The sequence below is a fragment of the Pseudorasbora parva genome, chromosome 9 (assembly GCF_024679245.1).
Source record: "Pseudorasbora parva isolate DD20220531a chromosome 9, ASM2467924v1, whole genome shotgun sequence".
Lineage (NCBI taxonomy): Eukaryota > Metazoa > Chordata > Actinopteri > Cypriniformes > Gobionidae > Pseudorasbora > Pseudorasbora parva.
In genome coordinates this window covers 48,817,683-48,838,188 of record NC_090180.1, presented here as the reverse complement: position 1 = coordinate 48,838,188, position 20,506 = coordinate 48,817,683, and the positions used below count along the sequence as shown (strand labels likewise).

The 20,506-nt window shown below is 43.1% G+C and overlaps 2 protein-coding genes across 3 annotated transcripts; both read right to left on the bottom strand.

Moving 5' to 3' along the window:
* Window positions 1-797: 797 nt before the first annotated feature.
* On the bottom strand, window positions 798-6,991 carry LOC137089347 (uncharacterized). The gene is made up of 6 exons (XM_067452917.1): window positions 6,545-6,991; window positions 3,046-3,137; window positions 2,898-2,967; window positions 2,695-2,772; window positions 2,510-2,623; window positions 798-1,451 (listed from the first exon to the last, which is right to left on the bottom strand). The coding sequence occupies exons 1-6, from the start codon at window positions 6,783-6,785 to the stop codon at window positions 1,063-1,065; spliced, it is 984 nt and encodes a 327-aa protein (XP_067309018.1). The 5' UTR covers window positions 6,786-6,991; the 3' UTR covers window positions 798-1,062.
* Window positions 6,992-7,587: 596 nt separating this feature from the next.
* Window positions 7,588-20,506, bottom strand: LOC137089344 (uncharacterized). 2 transcript variants are annotated; one of them, XM_067452914.1, is made up of 11 exons: window positions 20,138-20,506; window positions 19,343-19,422; window positions 19,195-19,264; window positions 18,992-19,069; window positions 18,807-18,938; window positions 16,079-16,267; window positions 15,894-15,981; window positions 14,531-14,856; window positions 12,256-12,467; window positions 9,209-9,368; window positions 7,588-9,026 (listed from the first exon to the last, which is right to left on the bottom strand). In XM_067452914.1, the coding sequence occupies exons 1-11, from the start codon at window positions 20,376-20,378 to the stop codon at window positions 8,881-8,883; spliced, it is 1,722 nt and encodes a 573-aa protein (XP_067309015.1). In that variant the 5' UTR covers window positions 20,379-20,506; the 3' UTR covers window positions 7,588-8,880. The 2 variants fall into 2 exon arrangements, with proteins under 2 accessions (XP_067309015.1, XP_067309016.1); XM_067452915.1 differs by having other exon boundaries at window positions 18,807-18,920.

The following is a 20,506-nucleotide window of genomic DNA, read 5'->3' as shown; positions in this document are numbered from 1 at the left end:
CCTAAACATTAAGATGTCATTATGATTGTGGCCTAATAATATTTTTTCATGATTCTCCTGTGTTTGTATCCTGCTATTATAGTAAAAGTTTAATAAACAGATTTAAAACAGAAAGTCATGGATTTTATTGTCAATTGCCAAATGCATCTAAATGATGCTCCCTTATTAAATAATTCACACACAAAGCAGTGAAAAACAACACAAAGCATAGATGTACAGGTTATGAAATTTTTAAAAAACATCTTAAGACACATCTTTTCCAATTGCACTTTTCCTATTGCACTTGACCAATACAGAATAGCACTTACTGATCATATCTACGTCTCTCATCCGGATTTGTGCCTTCAGGCGGGTATGTTACATAGTTATCATAGCTACCAAAACCCAGTGCTCTGTATTTTGCATACGTGAGTTTTTGCTGTCGATGGCTATTGCTGCGCGTTAAGCTAGAATGCCATACAAAACCAACCCATTGGGCCACTGAATCCGCATTAACGACAACAGTTGGGGCATCAGCCTTAGTCCTAATGGGTTGTTATCTTAGCTATCCAAACCCAGTGTTCTGTATTTTCCGTACGTGAGTATTTGTTGTAGCTGGCTATATAAAAAAAAAAAAAAAAAAAAAAAAAAAAAAAAAAGTTGTGTACTCTGCTAATTAATTGAGATTTCTTACAGCTCTTACAGGTTGTTGGCTTTGTTTGTTTCGTTGCTTCTATTGCTCTACCCTTTTTTTTGTAAGTCGCTTTGGATAAAAGCGTCTGCTAAATGAGTAAATGTAAATGTAAATGTAAATGAAATTAAAAATTAAATTCATATATAAATGAAATGTTTATGAAATAGATGCATATAAATATATGTAGACGTAATACTAAAAAAGTATATCAAATTTAAAGGGATAGTTCACCAAAAAAATGAACTGTCTGTCATTAACTCCTCTCCCTAATGTCGCTCCACACCCGTAAGACGTCTTTCATTTTTTGGTGAACTATCCCTTTTAAGCAATATCATAAAAGCATATGTCAAGTTTAAAACGAATATTGAGGCATTTGCGAAGTGAATGTGCTACCAGTACGCATACGCCTCCTCTTCGGTGTGGCTGCGCTGGTGCAGTTTGAGTGAGTTTAAATGCGAGTAGGACTTGCCGCACTCTTCACAGCTGTAAGGTTTCTCTCCGGTGTGTGAGCGCTGGTGTGAGATTAGGTGAGAGTTGCAGTAGAAGCGTTTGCCGCACTGAGGGCAGGTGTACGGCCGCTCTCCGGTGTGGATTCTTTGGTGGATCTTCAGGTAGAAGCGCGTGGTGAAGGTTTTGCCGCACTGAGGGCAGCGAGAGCTTCTCTCCGCATCTCTGTGGTCCGACGCCGATGGAAGCGCGTGATTGGCTGCCGCGGTTCTGTACGGATCGTCCACGAACTGCTGTGTGTTTGGATCGTGCCGTCGGTTCGGAGACGCACCTGCGGCGAACAGTGTTGGGCATGTTACTTAAAAAAAGTAATTAGATATAGTTACTTATCACAAATAATACTAAAGAGTTACTAAATGCACTGCAAAAAAATCATTTTTTACTTAGTATTTTTGTCTTGTTTCAAAACAAGATCAAACATTCTTACATTAAGAAACATTTACTAGAAAAGCAAAAGTAATTGTCTTGTTTTGGGGAAAAATAACTAAAAATGAAGAGAGTTTTTGCTTAAAATAAGATAAATAATCTGCCAATGGGGTGAGAAAATAATCTTGTTTTCTGTTTAAATTAAGATTATTTTTCTCACCCCATTGGCAGATTATTTATCTTATTTTAAGCAAAAACTCTCTTCATTTTTATTTATTTTTCCCAAAACAAGACAATTACTTTTGCTTGTCTAGTAAATACTTCTTGTTTTAAGAATTTTTAGACGTTTGGACTCGAAACAAGACAAAAATAAGTAAGTAAGAAAAGCATTTTTTGCAGTGCGAGTTACATCATTATAAAAGTAACTAATTACCAGTTACTTTTTTATTAAATGTTCAAATATGTCAAATAACTTGGATGGCCCCAATATTAAATATGTTTAATGAATGATTTAGACACTAAATTACACTAACGCAAATTAAATGCATAAAGCGCATCGTGGTAGGAGCGCCGACGCTGCAACTAATACTCGACTGCGGTCAATTTAATGGTCCATTGGAAAATTATGAAAACCAGGACATTTTCATTAATTAAAAAAAACCGGTCAGGACAGGACTTGAAAACAGGACATGTCCTGGGAAAACAGGACGTTTGGTCACCCTAACACACACACACACACACACACACACACACCAAACTTTGCAGGTACGACGGACGGAGAGCGCCCCTGTTTGAATGAAAACCGCTTTGCACTTTGGCACTTTTTTCCCCTCAGTAACGGTAACCGCGTGGTAACGGAAGAAACAGTCATTCGTATTTTTACTCGCCACTGAAAAAACGAATTTCGTTCGTAACGCCATTGATCTATAACGCCGTTATTCCCATCACTGCCGAATCGCTCACCTGTTTCCAGAGGAGAAGCGTCCAAACTCTGGGCTCCGGAGTTCGCTGGATAATCCTCAGAAACACTCCACATTCCTCCGGCCTTCACTTTACCCGTCAGGATTAAATCACTGCCTACAGATTCAACAGAAGCTGCACATCAGTAATGCTGAGAATAAACATCAGAATAAACTATGATCTCTCACCCGCTCCAGCTGTCGTCCCCGTGCCGAAACTATCCTGGTCTTCCCCCTCTGGACCCAACGGGCAAAGAGCAGGAGAAACTAGGGATAAAAACAATCCTCCACATGAGCACGATTGGGAACGCATATTAGAATATTACATTAGCCAATCATCAAGAGTAAACACTTCTGATGTAACAGAGAAAAGCATGTTGAGCGTGTTTTACTCGGCCCGCTGTCCCACTGGCCGTCCTCCATGTGTTCCTCTTTGATCCGAATGGATTTGATTCCGTCTTCCTGCATTTGGGAATGAAGAAGGATCAGGAGACTGTATGACAAACACTGAAGACCAATCTAATCAGGAAGAGTCCTTACGGGCAGTGTGAAGGTCTGCGCCGAAGTGTGTGTCTCTGTCTGGGATTCTCCGGCAGGATTTGCATTTATCTTTTCGAAGTTAAGGTTTAGCTCTGGTGAGAAATGTGCAATTACAATTTTTTATTTTAATTATGAAATGCAACATCTACATATACATGCAATCTTAAAGGCGCAGTAAACGATTCCAGAGAAATGTGGTTGACCAAAATAAACACACCCAAATGGACCACACCCCTATCTTGATAGCGCCACCCCAAATTCACAAGCACCTCCTTCATCATGAGTGGACACGCCCCTACCCAAATAGATCACACCCATATCCGTTTGTAGCACTAGCTACTCTCTGCTCTCTCAGATAATGATATATTTGTCTTGTGCTGGCCACCGTAGCTTCACTATGTGTAACGAAAGGGAGCGGTGGGCGGTCGCAATTTACAACGTCACCACTAGATGCCGCTAAAATCTACATGCACACTGCACTTTTAATATTAATTGTTGGCTGGGATACCATGTTTTTTTTCTGGGCACTTTTTGTTAGGGCAGTAACGCTTGCCTTCGAAGTTGGTGGCGTACCAACGGTGTAAATTGACGGTCAAACGCAGAACGTTTTGTGTCGCATTAAATTCTGTAAACATTCTGCGTTTGCTAGCTTTATCAGGCATCATGACAGGCTCAAGGTGCGGGGTCAAAACTTAGCTCTAACGCCCGAAATGCTCAATTAGTGCGTTAAACAGTCGAACACATAGCATATAGCACATAACACATAGCAACACATTTGTGTTGCGTTAAATTCTGGAAACATTCACGTGTGAAGAAAAAAAGCATCCCAAAATACATATTTTCATTATCTCTACATATGCTAGTTTTATGAAGCGGGTTCAAGGGGCGGGGTCAAAACTGAGCTCTAACGCCCAAAACGCTCCATTAGCGCAAAATCCACCTTATGTGCAAACGCCCGAAACGCTCAATTAGCGCGGATCACACCTTACGCACATCAAACGCCCGAAACGCTCAATTAGCGCGGATCACACCTTACGCACATCAAACGCCCGAAACGCTCAATTAGCGCGGATCACACCTTACGCACATCAAACGCCCGAAACGCTCAATTAGCGCGGATCACACCTTACGCACATCAAACGCCCGAAACGCTCAATTAGCGCGGATCACACCTTACGCACATCAAACACCCGAAACGCTCAATTAGCGCGGATCACACCTTACGCACATCAAACGCCCGAATTGCTCAATTAGCGCGGATCACACCTTACGCACATCAAACACCCGAAACGCTCAATTAACGCGGATCACACCTTACGCACATCAAACGCCCGAAACGCTCAATTAACGCGGATCACACCTTACGCACATCAAACGCCCGAAACGCTCAATTAACGCGGATCACACCTTACGCACATCAAACGCCCGAAACGCTCAATTAACGCGGATCACACCTTACGCACATCAAACGCCGAAATGCTCAATTAGCGCGGATCACACCTTACGCACATCAAACGCCCGAAACGCTCAATAAACGCGGATCACACCTTACGCACATCAAACGCCCGAAACGCTCAATAAACGCGGATCACACCTTACGCACATCAAACGCCCGAAACGCTCAATTAACGCGGATAACACCTTACGCACATCAAACGCCCGAAACGCTCAATTAGCGAGGATCACACCTTACGCACATCAAACGCCCGAAACGCTCAATTAGCGCGGATCACACCTTACGCACATCAAACGCCCGAATTGCTCAATTAGCGCGGATCACACCTTACGCACATCAAACACCCGAAACGCTCAATTAACGCGGATCACACCTTACGCACATCAAACGCCCGAAACGCTCAATTAACGCGGATCACACCTTACGCACATCAAACGCCCGAAACGCTCAATTAACGCGGATCACACCTTACGCACATCAAACGCCCGAAACGCTCAATTAACGCGGATCACACCTTACGCACATCAAACGCCGAAATGCTCAATTAGCGCGGATCACACCTTACGCACATCAAACGCCCGAAACGCTCAATAAACGCGGATCACACCTTACGCACATCAAACGCCCGAAACGCTCAATAAACGCGGATCACACCTTACGCACATCAAACGCCCGAAACGCTCAATTAACGCGGATAACACCTTACGCACATCAAACGCCCGAAACGCTCAATTAGCGCGGATCACACCTTACGCACATCAAACGCCCGAAACGCTCAATTAGCGCGGATCACACCTTACGCACATCAAACGCCCGAATTGCTCAATTAGCGCGGATCACACCTTACGCACATCAAACGCCCGAAACGCTCAATTAGCGCGGATCACACCTTACGCACATCAAACACCCGAAACGCTCAATTATCGCGGATCACACCTTACGCACATCAAACGCCCGAAACGCTCAATTAACGCGGATCACACCTTACGCACATCAAACGCCCGAAACGCTCAATTAACGCGGATCACACCTTACGCACATCACACGCCCGAAACGCTCAATTAACGCGGATCACACCTTACGCACATCAAACACCCGAAACGCTCAATTAACGCGGATCACACCTTACGCACATCAAACACCCGAAACGCTCAATTAACGCGGATAACACCTTACGCACATCAAACGCCCGAAACGCTCAATTAGCGCGGATCACACCTTACGCACATCAAACGCCCGAAACGCTCAATTAGCGCGGATCACACCTTACGCACATCAAACGCCCGAATTGCTCAATTAGCGCGGATCACACCTTACGCACATCAAACACCCGAAACGCTCAATTATCGCGGATCACACCTTACGCACATCAAACGCCCGAAACGCTCAATTATCGCGGATCACACCTTACGCACATCAAACGCCCGAAACGCTCAATTAACGCGGATCACACCTTACGCACATCACACGCCCGAAACGCTCAATTAGCGCGGATCACACCTTACGCACATCAAACACCCGAAACGCTCAATTAACGCGGATAACACCTTACGCACATCAAACGCCCGAAACGCTCAATAAACGCGGATAACACCTTACGCACATCAAACACCCGAAACGCTCAATTAACGCGGATCACACCTTACGCACATCAAACACCCGAAACGCTCAATTAGCGCGGATCACACCTTACGCACATCAAACGCCCGAAAAGCTAGTGCGGCGAGGTCTGCAGAGGAAAACATTCAAAAATACATATTTTCTCTATCTCTTCGTAAGCTAGTTTTATGAAGCGTTATGACAGGTTCAATGGGCGGGGTCAAAACTAAGCTCTCTAGTTATTGGCTGAACTGTCGCGCGTCTTTCCTTACGTCACCGCTTACAGGAAGTCGTTTTAGCAGAAGAGCAAGTTAATATATTACGATTAGACTGTAAAGGGATGAGTCCATATTGACCCCCCATCATGTTGACTTTAAATAAAGTGTGTGTGTGTGTGTGTGTGTGTGTGTGTGTGTGTGTGTGTGTGTGTGTGTGTGTGTGTACCTCTGTGTCCGCTGTTGTTGGCTTGTGTCCCCACGGAGCGCAGGTTCTGGTTCTGGTTCTGTCGGGCGGTTCTCAGCTCGCTCTCGGTTAGCTGCAGTTTGAGCATCAGCGCCTCGATCTCCATCTGTCGGCGCGCCATCTCCTGCTCCACCGCGCGACTCATCTCCAGAAGCGCGTGCTTGGCGAAGCGCTCGAGGATCGACGCCAGCTGCGCGTGGATATTATCGACCGACGCCGACATTATTAAACTACAGAGTTTGTGTCGAGCGTTTCTATAGATTATGTCGCTTCTGCGCCTTTTCCAAAGAGCCTCGCGTCCGATCGGTCGTTGTTCTGTCAGCCACGCGCCGGGTTCGAGGACGCGGAGACTCGAGCATGTATTGATAATGTTTACACAAATCTCACAAAACTGTTGACCATTTCCTAGCGGAGTGACGTCAGCGTTTAAAGGACCAATAGATTTCGCAGTGTCGTTTCAGTACCATAAACATTAGTTTAGACGCGCCGTTTAAAAAAATCACTCACTAACGGAAAAACGGTCACTCGACGCGTTTTAACGGCGATCATCGTAAAATCTGCAACGTGTTTTATATTTTCAATTTTTACATAAAACTATATAACACTTTCTATTATATTAGCTTACCTTAGTATTGAATTACAAAAAAATAATTAACGCTGCTGTGCGGGTGTTTCCAAAACCCACCAATTGAGTAAATTGGAATATATACACACACACACACACATATAGGTGCTGGTCATATAATTAGAATATCATCAGAAAGTGGATTTATTTCACTAATTCTATTCAAAAAGTAAAACTTGTATGTTATATTCATTCATTATTAAACACTGATGTATTTCAAATGTTTATTTCTTTTAATTTGGATGATTATAACTGACAATCCCATATTCAGCATCTAAAAATTAAAGCTGGTCTTCCATATGTTTGACATTTCATTTTATTTGGAAAGGACCAAAATCAGCTTCATCTGGCCAAAGATGCCAGCCACAAAGAGCTTCGACTGCAATAAAGGAAACAAGTCTGACAAAAGTAGGAACTTTTATTAATGCAGATGGAAATAAATGCTCAAATCGTAGATAACAACATGAAAAAATACAATGTGGAAATGTGTAAGATACCCAATAAGATAAAACAAGAATAAGACAAAAGCAATAAATAAACAGTAACAATAAAATGGAATATCATGTATAATAAAACGCATAGAGTTGCACAAATAACCGATAAACAAATGTGTTAAATAAATGAAATATAAAATCTATACTTCTAGATGCGTAACATGTAAAGAGTTTTGATGCTGTTGAACAAACACATGAAAAGATGCGAGAATACAATCCATGCAATAAATTAAAATATTTCAAACGTACGCTGTAGTGTATAACGCTAAATAACCAGTAAACAAAAACTAGCTAAATATAAAAGACAAATGAAATATATATTTACAGATGTGCAAACATTTAAAGCGAAAGGTAAGATCCTGATGAAAACACACACCGGCCAGGTCTCCATCCAAGAGGATTTTTAGCCAATTATCGATTATTTCTTGCAAATGGCGAAACTTCAAAAGTCGATAAAACAGTTCGGAAATACTTTTGGTTGAGAAGTGCTTTAACGCAGATGAATGTGGCGTTAGCGTCGCCGACATTAAAGCAGCGTTTCTCTGTAAGGTGCATTAAACCGATTATATTCATATATTATTAAATTGTATATTACATTATTTTATTACTCTTGGTTCGAATGAGACGTGTCGCCTCTCAAACATCATTCATCCTTATTTCACAACCTAATAAAAGTTCATCAGAAGAATAATAGCTAACGTTTCTGAACATTGCTATTGATCTAAATAAGAGTTTATAACGGAGTACAAAAGGGATGATGTCGTTACTCACACTCACACACGCACACACACACACACGCACACACACTCACACGCACGCACGCACACTCACACTGCCCCTAAACCTACCCATCATAGGAAACATTCTGCATTTTTACTTTCTCATAAAAACTCCTCCTGTGTGATTTATAAGATGTTTTCCTCATGGGGACCTAAAAATGTCCCCACAAGGAGAAGGATTTCGGACATTGTATAGCCCACACAGACACACACACACTCTCTCTCTCTCTCTCTCTCTCTCTCTCTCTCTCTCTCTCTCTCTCTCTCTCACACACACACACACACACACACACACACACACACACACACACCATTTCATCAGTAAAAGGCCAGTTGGATGGAAACACTCTTGAGATGGCAGATTTCACACTAGTGTGAAGAGTGTGTGTGGAGAGTGTGTGTACACGTGTTTGAGTGTCCTTAGTTCTCGACACTGACGTCCTGCAGCGGAGCTCTTTTCTTTCGGCCGCCCTCGCGGTCTCCGGCCAGATGAAACCAGCGGATGATGGCCTTCTCCACCTCCAGCTCCGTAATCTGAGCACATGTGGGGTTTCTCCTGACAGCCTCTGGAAGAGCAACACACACACACACACACACACACACACACACACACACGGACACACAGACACACACACACACACGGACGGACACACAAACACAGACACACACAGACAGACACACACACACACAGGTTAAAAACTGGACTCAGTCAGAGTTCAGAGGTCCAGACTCACACTAAAGCTCTCACCGATCACGACGCTCTTAAACTCTAGGCTCTGGAACGATGTTTTCCCGTTCACTCCTCTCCAGTTCACCGTCTTGGCCAAATCGTTCTTAATGGCCTGCTTCATAATCCGCCATACGGTGTCCTTCACATCCACTCCGCCCAGCAGCCCGAGCTCATCCACCTGAGGGTTAAACAAGCCAACATTAACCCACACATCTCCAGCTCATCCACCCGGGGGTTAAACAAGCCAACATTAACCCACACATCTCCAGCTCATCCACCCGAGGGTTAAACAAGCCAACATTAACCCACACATCTCCAGCTCATCCACCTGAGGGTTAAACAGGCCAACATTAACCCACACATCTCCAGTTCATCCACCCGAGGGTTAAACAGGCCAACATTAACCCACACATCTCCAGCTCATCCACCTGAGGGTTAAACAGGCCAACATTAACCCACGCATCTCCAGCTCATCCACCTGAGGGTTAAACAGGCCAACATTAACCCACGCATCTCCAGCTCATCCACCTGAGGGTTAAACAGGCCAACATTAACCCATGCATCTCCAGCTCATCCACCCGAGGGTTAAACAGGCCAACATTAACCCACACATCTCCAGCTCATCCACCTGAGGGTTAAACAGGCCAACATTAACCCACACATCTCCAGCTCATCCACCCGAGGGTTAAACAGGCCAACATTAACCCACACATCTCCAGCTCATCCACCTGAGGGTTAAACAGGCCAACATTAACCCACGCATCTCCAGCTCATCCACCCGGGGGTTAAACAGGCCAACATTAAACCACGCATCTCCAGCTCATCCACCCGGGGGTTAAACAGGCCAACATTAACCCACGCATCTCCAGCTCATCCACCCGAGGGTTAAACAGGCCAACATTAACCCACACATCTCCAGCTCATCCACCCGAGGGTTAAACATGCCAACATTAACCCACACATCTCCAGCTCATCCACCCGAGGGTTAAACAGGCCAACATTAACCCACACATCTCCAGCTCATCCACCTGAGGGTTAAACAGGCCAACATTAACCCACACATCTCCAGCTCATCCACCTGAGGGTTAAACAGGCCAACATTAACCCACGCATCTCCAGCTCATCCACCCGGGGGTTAAACAGGCCAACATTAACCCACGCATCTCCAGCTCATCCACCCGAGGGTTAAACAGGCCAACATTAACCCACACATCTCCAGCTCATCCACCTGAGGGTTAAACAGGCCAACATTAACCCACACATCTCCAGCTCATCCACCCGGGGGTTAAACAGGCCAACATTAACCCACACATCTCCAGCTCATCCACCTGAGGGTTAAACAGGGCAACATTAACCCACACATCTCCAGTTCATCCACCCGAGGGTTAAACAGGCCAACATTAACCCACACATCTCCAGCTCATCCACCTGAGGGTTAAACAGGCCAACATTAACCCACACATCTCCAGCTCATCCACCTGAGGGTTAAACAGGCCAACATTAACCCACACATCTCCAGCTCATCCACCTGAGGGTTAAACAGGCCAACATTAACCCACACATCTCCAGCTCATCCACCTGAGGGTTAAACATGCCAACATTAACCCAAACACGAGAGAAAGCAGATTAACATAACCCCATACAGCAGAAACATCTCGAGTACTGTACTTTAGTACACTTTTTCATTACAAATATCGTCCTCTTTACTCCACTACATTTCTATCAAGGTCCTCGAAGTGGAAAGTCGTTTCTGTCGCAGCTTTGAAAGTCAGTGATGATTTTTTTCTTCTTTTAAAGGTGTTTGGGTTTTTGCAGAAAGCCTTTCAGGAATCACTCTTGTAGAGTCTCGTGAAGTTCAATGATTTCACAGCATTTATTAAACACTGATTTATAGTTTAGAGCAAAATGGAAGAAGACGGATGTCCAAATGCTCATTTAGTGGAGGATTCACATAAACAAAGTTGATTCTGTCTTCAGTGAAGGTGAACAGTGTGAGAATATCAGATGTGTATCAGTGTATTGGATCCGTGCATTCGGCCTTAAAGTGACAGCAGCTTTGTAACTTTTCTACGTAAGGGATAATGTCCACCCAGCCGGTTGTTATCGCAGAATAAACCCCGACAGTGATCAGGTTTAGATCTTGTGTGACTCTGAAGGGGTTTATTCTGAGATAACAACCGGCTGGGTGGACATTATCCCGCTTATTACACGGCTACTAGTCTCAAATAAATCAGACACAAAGTATTGTCTTGAGATTAAATATCTGATTAGCTCTTACGCAAAGCTTCCGCAAAGAAAAACAGTTCCAGACTGCTTTAAGCCTTTATCTATTGCTGCTAAATGTTGAGAATGAATGCTGAAAGGGTTAGTTCAGCCAAAGATGAAACCAAGCCTATGATTTACTCTCCCTCAGGTCATTATAGGTGTTTATGACATTCTTCTGTCAGACAAATACAATCAGAGTTATATTTAAAAAGTCTTTGTAGAGCCTTCTGATTCGAATCGATGCGTTTGTGTCAGAAAAATATCCATACTTAAAACTTTATAAAGGAAACCCGCCTTGAAGTCTTCCATTGTAGCCCACGGCTGTTTAAGCCACAAGATGGCACCAGCGTTAAGCACAGAAGTAGAACCGGTCAAGATAACTCGCAGTACCCGGATGAGCGGTTGTTATCTGGGAATAACACACCGCTGAAATGTGCGGTTAACCAATCAGAATCAAATATTTTACAGAGCCGTGTAATAAAAGTATTTAAATGAGTTTAAGTTAGTCGTCTGCTAGTGTGTCAGATGGAGCGTCACTGACTGGCTTAAACCATGATGGCATAATGTGCATTTAAACTATAATACAATAATGCACTGACATAAAAAAATGAAATTTACTTTTGATACTGAAGTACTTTTGAAAACAAATACTTCTGTACTTTTACTCGAGTAAAAATCATTTTTTACAACTTTCACTCGTAACGGAGTAATATTTGAGCAGTTGTACTGTTACTCTTACTGAAGTAAGGAAGTTGTGTATTTATGGAGCTCTGGTTATGGTTCGGAGCGAGTGAACTGACCACTTTCCTCCGGGTCTCCGGGCAGGATCGCAGCTCGTGCTCCAGGGCTGATAACGACCGCAGGTCTGCGATGGGAAAACGTCTCTGACCGAAGCCGTCGCCATCGGAGATGTCTCTGACATTCTGTGCTTGCAGATCCGCCACCATCTTTATTAGGCTCATCTGCTGCTCCATAACGATCTCCTGCTTCGTGGTCAGATCGTGGAGAAGCACTGGAACATTTAACACAGGAAACGTAAGCTTAACACACATTAAAGGGTTAGTTCAGCCAAAAATGAAATGTCTGTCATTAACTCCTCTCCCTAATGTCGCTCCACACCCGTAAGACCTCCGTTCATCTTCACACACAGTTTAAGATATTTTATATTTAGTCCGAGAGCGTATGCAAGTGTATGCACACTATACTGTCCATGTCCAGAAAGGGAATAAAAACATCATCACAGTAGTCCATATGAGACATCAGTGGGTTAATTAGAGTCTCTTGAAGCATCCAAAATACATTTGGGTCCAAAAATAACAAAAACTACAACTTTATTCAGCATTGGCTTCTCTTCCGCGTTTGTGTTCAATCCTCAAATAAAGATTCAAACGGTTATGAGTCAGCGAATCGATTCATTATTCGGATCACCAATGTCTCGTGATTTCAGCAGTTTGACACGCGATCCGAATCATGAATCATGACCGTTTGATTCTTTATTTGAGGAACATAGAAGAAAAGACAATGCTGAATAAAGTCGTATTTTTTCTTAATTTTGGACCAAAATGTACTGTCTGATGGCTGTGAAAGGCTTCAGATAGGCCTCCATTGGCATTCAGTCCATTCCCACTCACAAGACCCATAAAGGCCCTAAACACATCGACACACAGCCCATCTCACTACAGCGGCTGCACAATCACTTTACAATGAGACGAGAATAGTTATTGTGCACAAAAAAATCTAAATAATGACTTTATCCGCCAAGTGATTGGCATGAACTCGACGCATGCGTGAGAATATGACGCTCCGCCGTTCATGACCCGGAAGAGGAGCGAGACCAACACGGAAGACAAGAACTCGGCGGATAAAGTCGTTATTTAGATTTTTTGCGTACAATAACTATTCTTATAATCTTATTCATTGTAAAGTGATTGTGCAGCCGCTGTAGTGAGATGGGCTGTGTGTCGATGTGTTTAGGGCCTTTATGGGTCTTGTGAGTGGGAATGGACTGAATGCCAATGGAGGCCTATCTGAAGCCTTTCTCAGCTTTACACTAAAATATCTTCATTTGTGTTCTGAAGATGAACGAAGGTCTGACGGGTGTCCAACCACATCTTAAAGAAGGCATGTAATCAAATGATTAATATTGTAGTATATGTAATATTGTAGTGTTTACTATAAATAATTTATCTGTGCACTTCATTAATTTTGAAAACACCCTTAATAATCTTCAATTAAATACATTAACCTCCCATTCCCTCTCGAAACGACTTCTCATCTCTCGCGCTCTCTTGTTTATGTGCCGCCTCTCAGACGCCTGTTGCTGAGGGCTTTCAAATCTGCCTCCATTTTGTTGGCAACGCCCAAATTCTACGATCCAATCAATCCCCGAAGGACGAAACCAAGCCCCGCCCACATTTGTTCTTGTTTGTGAAGCGATTCACTCAAAATACGGCACAATAAAGGAGAAAAGACCAGCGTGACTTATGTTTATTACCTGCTCTCACCAAAGACTACAACTATCATGATTTTAAAGATGAATAATAAAATAAAATAATACAAAAGATGAATAATAAAACACCGGCAGCCAATCAGAATCCACACTCACTGCTAAAAATGCTCTTCTTACTCAGTATTTTTGACTTGTTTCTCATCAAAATATCTAAAAATGACTTACAAGAATTAGACAAGCAAAAGTCATTTTGAGAAAAAAAATAACTCAAAATGAAGAGAGTTTTTGCTTTAAATAAGATAAATAATCTGCCAATGGGGTGAGAAAAATAATCTTAACTCAAACAGAAAACAAGATTATTTTTCTCACCCCATTGGCAGGTTATTTATCTTATTTTAAGCAAAAACTCTCTTCATTTTGAGTTATTTTCCCCAAAACAAGACAATCATATGTACTTGTCTAGTAAATGCATCTTGATTTAAGAATTTTTAGATATTTTGACTAGAAACAAGACAAAAATACTAAATAAGTCGAGCATTTTCTGCAGTGCTGCTTTATCTTGAGCAGTAAAGCGACAGGCGCGTATAATGATGAACCGAACTCAGAATATTGGCAGTAAATCTCACATCTTATGAATGGATCGCAGCAGGAGAGGCTGCTCTCCGTTTGCCACAGTGATGGCGTGGCCGGTTCCGGAGACTGTGATGTCACTTCCTGTCGGTCCTGGGACGCTCCCTCTCTCCACAGCGGCGGAGCGGGCGAAGGCTCAGGCGGGTCAGTGTCAATCTCGGTCCACTCCAGCAGGGGAGGCGTGGCCTTCTGGGGCTCGTCGGATGCTGATAGGATGGTTCTCTTGCATGGAGGCGGGGTCTGTGGGGCTTTAGGGGAGTGCCTGTTTTGGGGCGTGGCCTCCTCCTCAGGGTTGTGCTGCTCCAGGAGCCGTCTGTTCCGTCTGTAGCGGAGGACAGGAATAGGAGAGTTACTACTTTAGAATTCTCCTTAACATTCAGTGAAATATGTGGATATTCACACAGCCAGGCCTCAGAGTGCTCCAGCACAAACATCTCAACACACTTACATCAAGACTAGGGGTCCATCCATCCCTCCATCCATCCATCCATCCATCCATCCATCCATCCTTCCATCAATCTATCATCCATCCATCCATCTATCATTCATCCCTCTATCATCCCTCCATCCATCAATCTATCATCCCTCCATCCATCTATCATCCATCTATCCATCAATCTATCATCCATCCATCCATCCCTCCGTCCATCCATCTATCATCCATCTATCCATCCCTCCATCCATCCATCCATCTATCCATCAATCTATCAACCATCCATCCATCTATCATCCATCTATCCATCCCTCCATCCATCCATCTATCATCCATCCATCCATCCCTCCATCCATCCATCTATCATCCATCTATCTATCCATCTATCCATCTATCCACCCCTCCATCCATCCATCCATCTATCCATCAATCTATCATCCATCCATCCATCCATCCATCTATCCATCCCTCCACCCATCCATCTATTCATCAATCTATCATCCATCCATCCATCCCTCCATCCATCCATCTATCATCCATCTATCTATCCATCTATCCACCCCTCCATCCATCCATCCATCTATCCATCAATCTATCATCCATCCATCCATCCATCCATCAAAATCAGTCGAATCATGATTATCGTTTTATAATAAAATGTTATTTTTAATTCACTTGCCATTTCTGTAATTATTAGTGAAATTTACCTGCCATTTCTGAGTGAAAATGGTTTCTGCACCGTTTTTCAGAGAACTAATATGACTCGATTTCAGTCATAATAAAGTCCTTTCTCTTCTCCAGCAAGTGTGTCTTGAGTTATGAATGTTAAGATATTTGTGCAGGAAACAGACATTTTCATTATTGTGATAATTCCCCCCAAAATCTGAAACGTTGGCTAAGAATAGTGTTTATTTTAGCAGTCCTACTTTATTTTGGGTTTGAGTGTCCTGATATCCTGGAGGTCCATCTGCTGCTCCACCAGAGGAAGCCTCCGCAGCGCTTCACTGTAATTATCTATCAGAGATCAAATACACACGCAGTGCTTACTAATGAACCCGTTAAAGGGTTAACCTTTCAAAATGAATGTATTGTGAAAAGGTGGTGTACATACTCGCGGTGTGCATGATTTTGACCTTATACGCAGCCCAAGAGTCCTGCGGCGGCTGCAAACTCTCGCTCGCCTTCTGAACTCCTTCATCCTTAAACGGAGGCCACAAACACACACCATTCTTCACCCAGACCGCCGGCACAACCTCCACTTCCTCGGTGTCCACGAAGCTCACAACGTGGAACAGGTTTCCTGCAGCACAACAAATGTGGATCAATCTATTGATTCCCGGAGCCATTCTGTCTAAAGGCCCTCATATAGTTCGTTCAGGGGTGGAAACAAGTTCAAAATAGTGTTACACTGTTCCACACTGCTGTTTATGAACATAAATGTGCTGTGACGTACAGCCGCTTCTCAGAGCTAATGTAAGAGCAAATGTGGGCGGGGCTTAATTGTGTCTGTGGGGATCTGATTGGATGGCTGTGGTTTGCTATTGGTTGCTCTCATGTGAGTGACAGGTGGCCCCGCCCTCGTCATCAGAGAAGAGATGAGATTTGTCGCTGCAAGAGGGAGAAATTTAAAATGCCAATTAAATGTCATTTCGGCTTGTTTATTTTGTTTAAGTTCATGTTCTTTAGTTTTTTTGTTCATTTTGGGGGTATTTATTCATTTTGGGGCATTTTGAGGCATTTTTGCTTATTTCGGTGGCATTCTTGTTCATTGTGGGGCATTTATGGTCATTTGGGGCATTTTGGGGGCATTTAGTTCATTTTGGGGGCATTTAGTTCATTTTGGTGGCATTTATGGTCATTTGGGGCATTTTGGGGGCATTTAGTTCATTTTGGTGGCATTTATGGTCATTTGGGGCATTTTGGGGGCATTTAGTTCATTTTGGGGGCATTTAGTTCATTTTGGGGGCATTTATGGTCATTTTGAGGCATTTTTGCTTATTTCGGTGGCATTTTTGTTCATTGTGGGGCATTTATGGGCATTTGGGGCATTTTGGGGGCATTTAGTTCATTTTGGTGGCATTTTTGCTTATTTTGGTGGCATTTATGGTCATTTGGGGCATTTTGGGGGCATTTAGTTCATGTTGGGGGCATTTAGTTCATTTTGGGGGCATTTATGGTCATTTGGGGCATTTTGGGGGCATTTAGTTCATTTTGGGGGCATTTAGTTCATTTTGGTGGCATTTATGGTCATTTGGGGCATTTAGTTCATTTTGGGGGCATTTAGTTCATTTTGGGGGCATTTATGGTCATTTGGGGCATTTTTGTTCATTTTGGGGGCATTTAGTTCATTTTGGTGGCATTTATGGTCATTTGGGGCATTTAGTTCATTTTGGTGGCATTTATGGTCATTTGGGGCATTTTGGGGGCATTTAGTTCATTTTGGTGGCATTTAGTTCATTTTGGGGGCATTTAGTTCATTTTGGGGGCATTTATGGTCATTTGGGGCATTTTTGTTCATTTTGTTGGCATCTTTTTTCATATTGGGGGCATTTTTTTTCATTTCGGTGGCATTTTTGCTTATTTTGGTGGCCTTTTTGTTCATTTTTGGGCATTTTAGTTCCTTTTGAGGCATTTTTGTTCATTATGGGGGATTTTTGTTAATTTTGGGGGCATTTTTGCTCATTTTTGTTAATTTCGGGGGCATTTTTATTAATTTTGGGGGCATTTTAATTCATTTTGGGGCATTTTTGTCAATTTCAGGGTCATTTTTATTAATTTTGGGGGCATTTTTGCTCATTTTTGTTAATTTCGGGGGCATTTTAATTCATTTTGGGGCATTTTTGTTAATTTCAGGGGCATTTTTATTCATTTTGGGGCATTTTTGTTAATTTCAGGGGCATTTTTATTCATTTTGGGGGCATTTTTATTAATTTTGGGGGCATTTTAATTCATTTTGGGGCATTTTTATTCATTTTGGGGCATTTTTGTTAATTTCAGGGGCATTTTTATTCATTTTGGGGCATTTTTGTTAATTTCAGGGGCATTTTTATTCATTTTGGGGTATTTTTGCTCATTTTTGTTAATTTCGGGGGCATTTTTATTAATTTTGGGGGCATTTTAATTAATTTTGGGGTATTTTTGTTAATTTCAGGGTCATTTTTATTAATTTTGGGGGCATTTTTGCTCATTTTTGTTAATTTCGGGGGCATTTTTATTAATTTTGGGGGCATTTTAATTCATTTTGGGGCATTTTTGTTAATTTCAGGGGCATTTTTATTCATTTTCGGGGCATTTTTGCTCATTTTTGTTAATTTCGGGGGCATTTATGTTAATTTTGGGGGCAAATTTTGTTCATATTGGGGGCAAATTTGGTTAATTTTTGGATGCATTTTTTGTTCATATTGGTTAATTTCGGTGACAAACAACAGAAGAAATGGACCAGAGAACATTTACAGCTCAAAGGAGGCGGAGCCACCGAGCCACAACCACCTATTACATCATCACCATGGGCCAATGGGAGTTAGGAGGCGTTTATTAGCCGCAATTTGGCAAGCTTAAAAAACAACTTCCAAACGAACTTTGTTTTGGTTTGATTTAGTCAATTCTTTGATTTCGCTGAAAGTATTCTGGGGCCTTAAGTATTAAACACTTCATTTAAAATGTAGAAAGGGGAAAACAGCAAACCTGTCCTTTCCCTAAAGCGCCAGCGTTACATACTGGTGTATATTTTGTCTGTGATCCGATGGAAGCGCATGATTGGCTGCCGCGGTTCTGTACGGATCGTCCACAAACTGCTGTGTGTTTGGATCGTGCCGTTGGTTCGGTGCCGAATCGCTCACCTGTTTCCAGAGGAGAAGCGTCCAAACTCTGGGCTCCGGAGTTCGCTGGATACTCCTCAGAAACACTCCACATTCCTCCGGCCTTCACTTTACCCGTCAGGATTAAATCACTGCCTACAGATTCAACAGAAGCTGCACATCAGTAATGCTGAGAATAAACATCAGAATAAACTATGATCTCTCACCCGCTCCAGCTGTCGTCCCCGTGCCGAAACTATCCTGGTCTTCCCCCTCGGGACCCAACGGGCAAAGAGCAGGAGAAACTAGGGATAAAAACAATCCTCCACATGAGCACGATTGGGAATGCATATTAGAATATTACATTAGCCAATCATCAAGAGTAAACACTTCTGATGTAACAGAGAAAAGCATGTTGAGCGTGTTTTACTCGGCCCGCTGTCCCACTGGCCGTCCTCCATGTGTTCCTCTTTGATCCGAATGGATTTGATTCCGTCTTCCTGCATTTGGGAATGAAGAAGGATCAGGAGACTGTATGACAAACACTGAAGACCAATCTAATCAGGAAGAGTCCTTACGGGCAGTGTGAAGGTCTGCGCCGAAGTGTGTGTCTCTGTCTGGGATTCTCCGGCAGGATTTGCATTGTTGAGGTTTGGCTCTGGAGAGAAATTGTTTAAAAAAAATTTTACGCAACATATACAGATAAAAGCACTGTTAAAGGCGCAGTACACCATTTCTGGGAAACGCTGCACCAAACACGGCACTACCCGTAAGGACACACGCCTATCTTGATAGCTCCGCCCCCACATGTACAAACACCTCCCCTATTGTGAGTAGACACGCCCCTTACTGCTGATTGGCTCCAAGTGTTTCTCACAAATCGCTCACTGCACCTTTAAATTAATAGTTAATTTAAAAGCAAAACCTCGTCATTCCAAAACTATACACTTTCTTCTGTGGAATTAAAAGGAAGTTCATAGAGCAGAAGATCTTTAGTGATCAAAAACTTCACCGATCATAACATTATGACCACCTTCCTAATATTGTGTTGGTCCCCCTGACCCGTCAAGGCATAACACAGTGTGTGTGTGTAACTGGTAGGTTTCGGGGCAGTGTGTGTATGTGTGTGTGTGTGATGGGTAGGTTTAGGGGCAGTGTGTGTGTGTGTGTGTGTGTGTGTGTGTGTGTGTGTGGGCATGTTTTTGTGACATATGAGGACACAAATGTGTGTACTGCCATGGGTATGACACAGATATTACAGGAGAGGGTGAAATATGAGGACATTACCCATGGCCCCACTTTACAAAAGGCTTATAAATCACACAGGAGGAGTTTTTATGAGAAAGTAAAAATGTGTGTGTGTGTGTGTGTACCTCTGTGTCCGCTGTTGTTGGCTTGTGTCCCCACGGAGCGCAGGTTCTGGTTCTGGTTCTGTCGGGCGGTTCTCAGCTCGCTCTCGGTTAGCTGCAGTTTGAGCATCAGCGCCTCGACCTCCATCTGTCGGCGCGCCATCTCCTGCTCCACCGCGCGACTCATCTCCAGAAGCGCGTGCTTGGCGAAGCGCTCGAGGATCGACGCCAGCTGCGCGTGGATATTATCGACCGACGCCGACATTATTAAACCACAGTTCGCGCGTGTAAAGAATATGGCGACTCTTTTCCTGCGCTGGGTTAGTAGTCGAGGATGTACCAAAGTAAACACAAAACAGATGACCAGTTCCTAGTGGAGTGACGTCACCGTCT

Excerpts from the sequence above, each read along its gene's own strand:
- LOC137089347 (XM_067452917.1), bottom strand. The coding sequence starts at position 6,785 with ATGTCGGCGTCGGTCGATAATATCCACGCGCAGCTGGCGTCGATCCTC. Across the intron at positions 2,773-2,897 it reads CCAGTGGGACAGCGGGCCGA|TTTCTCCTGCTCTTTGCCCG; the intron begins GTAAAACACGCT and ends TTTTATCCCTAG. Across the intron at positions 1,452-2,509 it reads CGCTTCTCCTCTGGAAACAG|GTGCGTCTCCGAACCGACGG; the intron begins GTGAGCGATTCG and ends TGTTCGCCGCAG.
- LOC137089344 (XM_067452914.1), bottom strand. The coding sequence starts at position 20,378 with ATGTCGGCGTCGGTCGATAATATCCACGCGCAGCTGGCGTCGATCCTC. Across the intron at positions 19,423-20,137 it reads CAACAACAGCGGACACAGAG|AGCCAAACCTCAACAATGCA; the intron begins GTACACACACAC and ends ATTTCTCTCCAG. Across the intron at positions 16,268-18,806 it reads CGCTTCTCCTCTGGAAACAG|GAAACCTGTTCCACGTTGTG; the intron begins GTGAGCGATTCG and ends GTTGTGCTGCAG.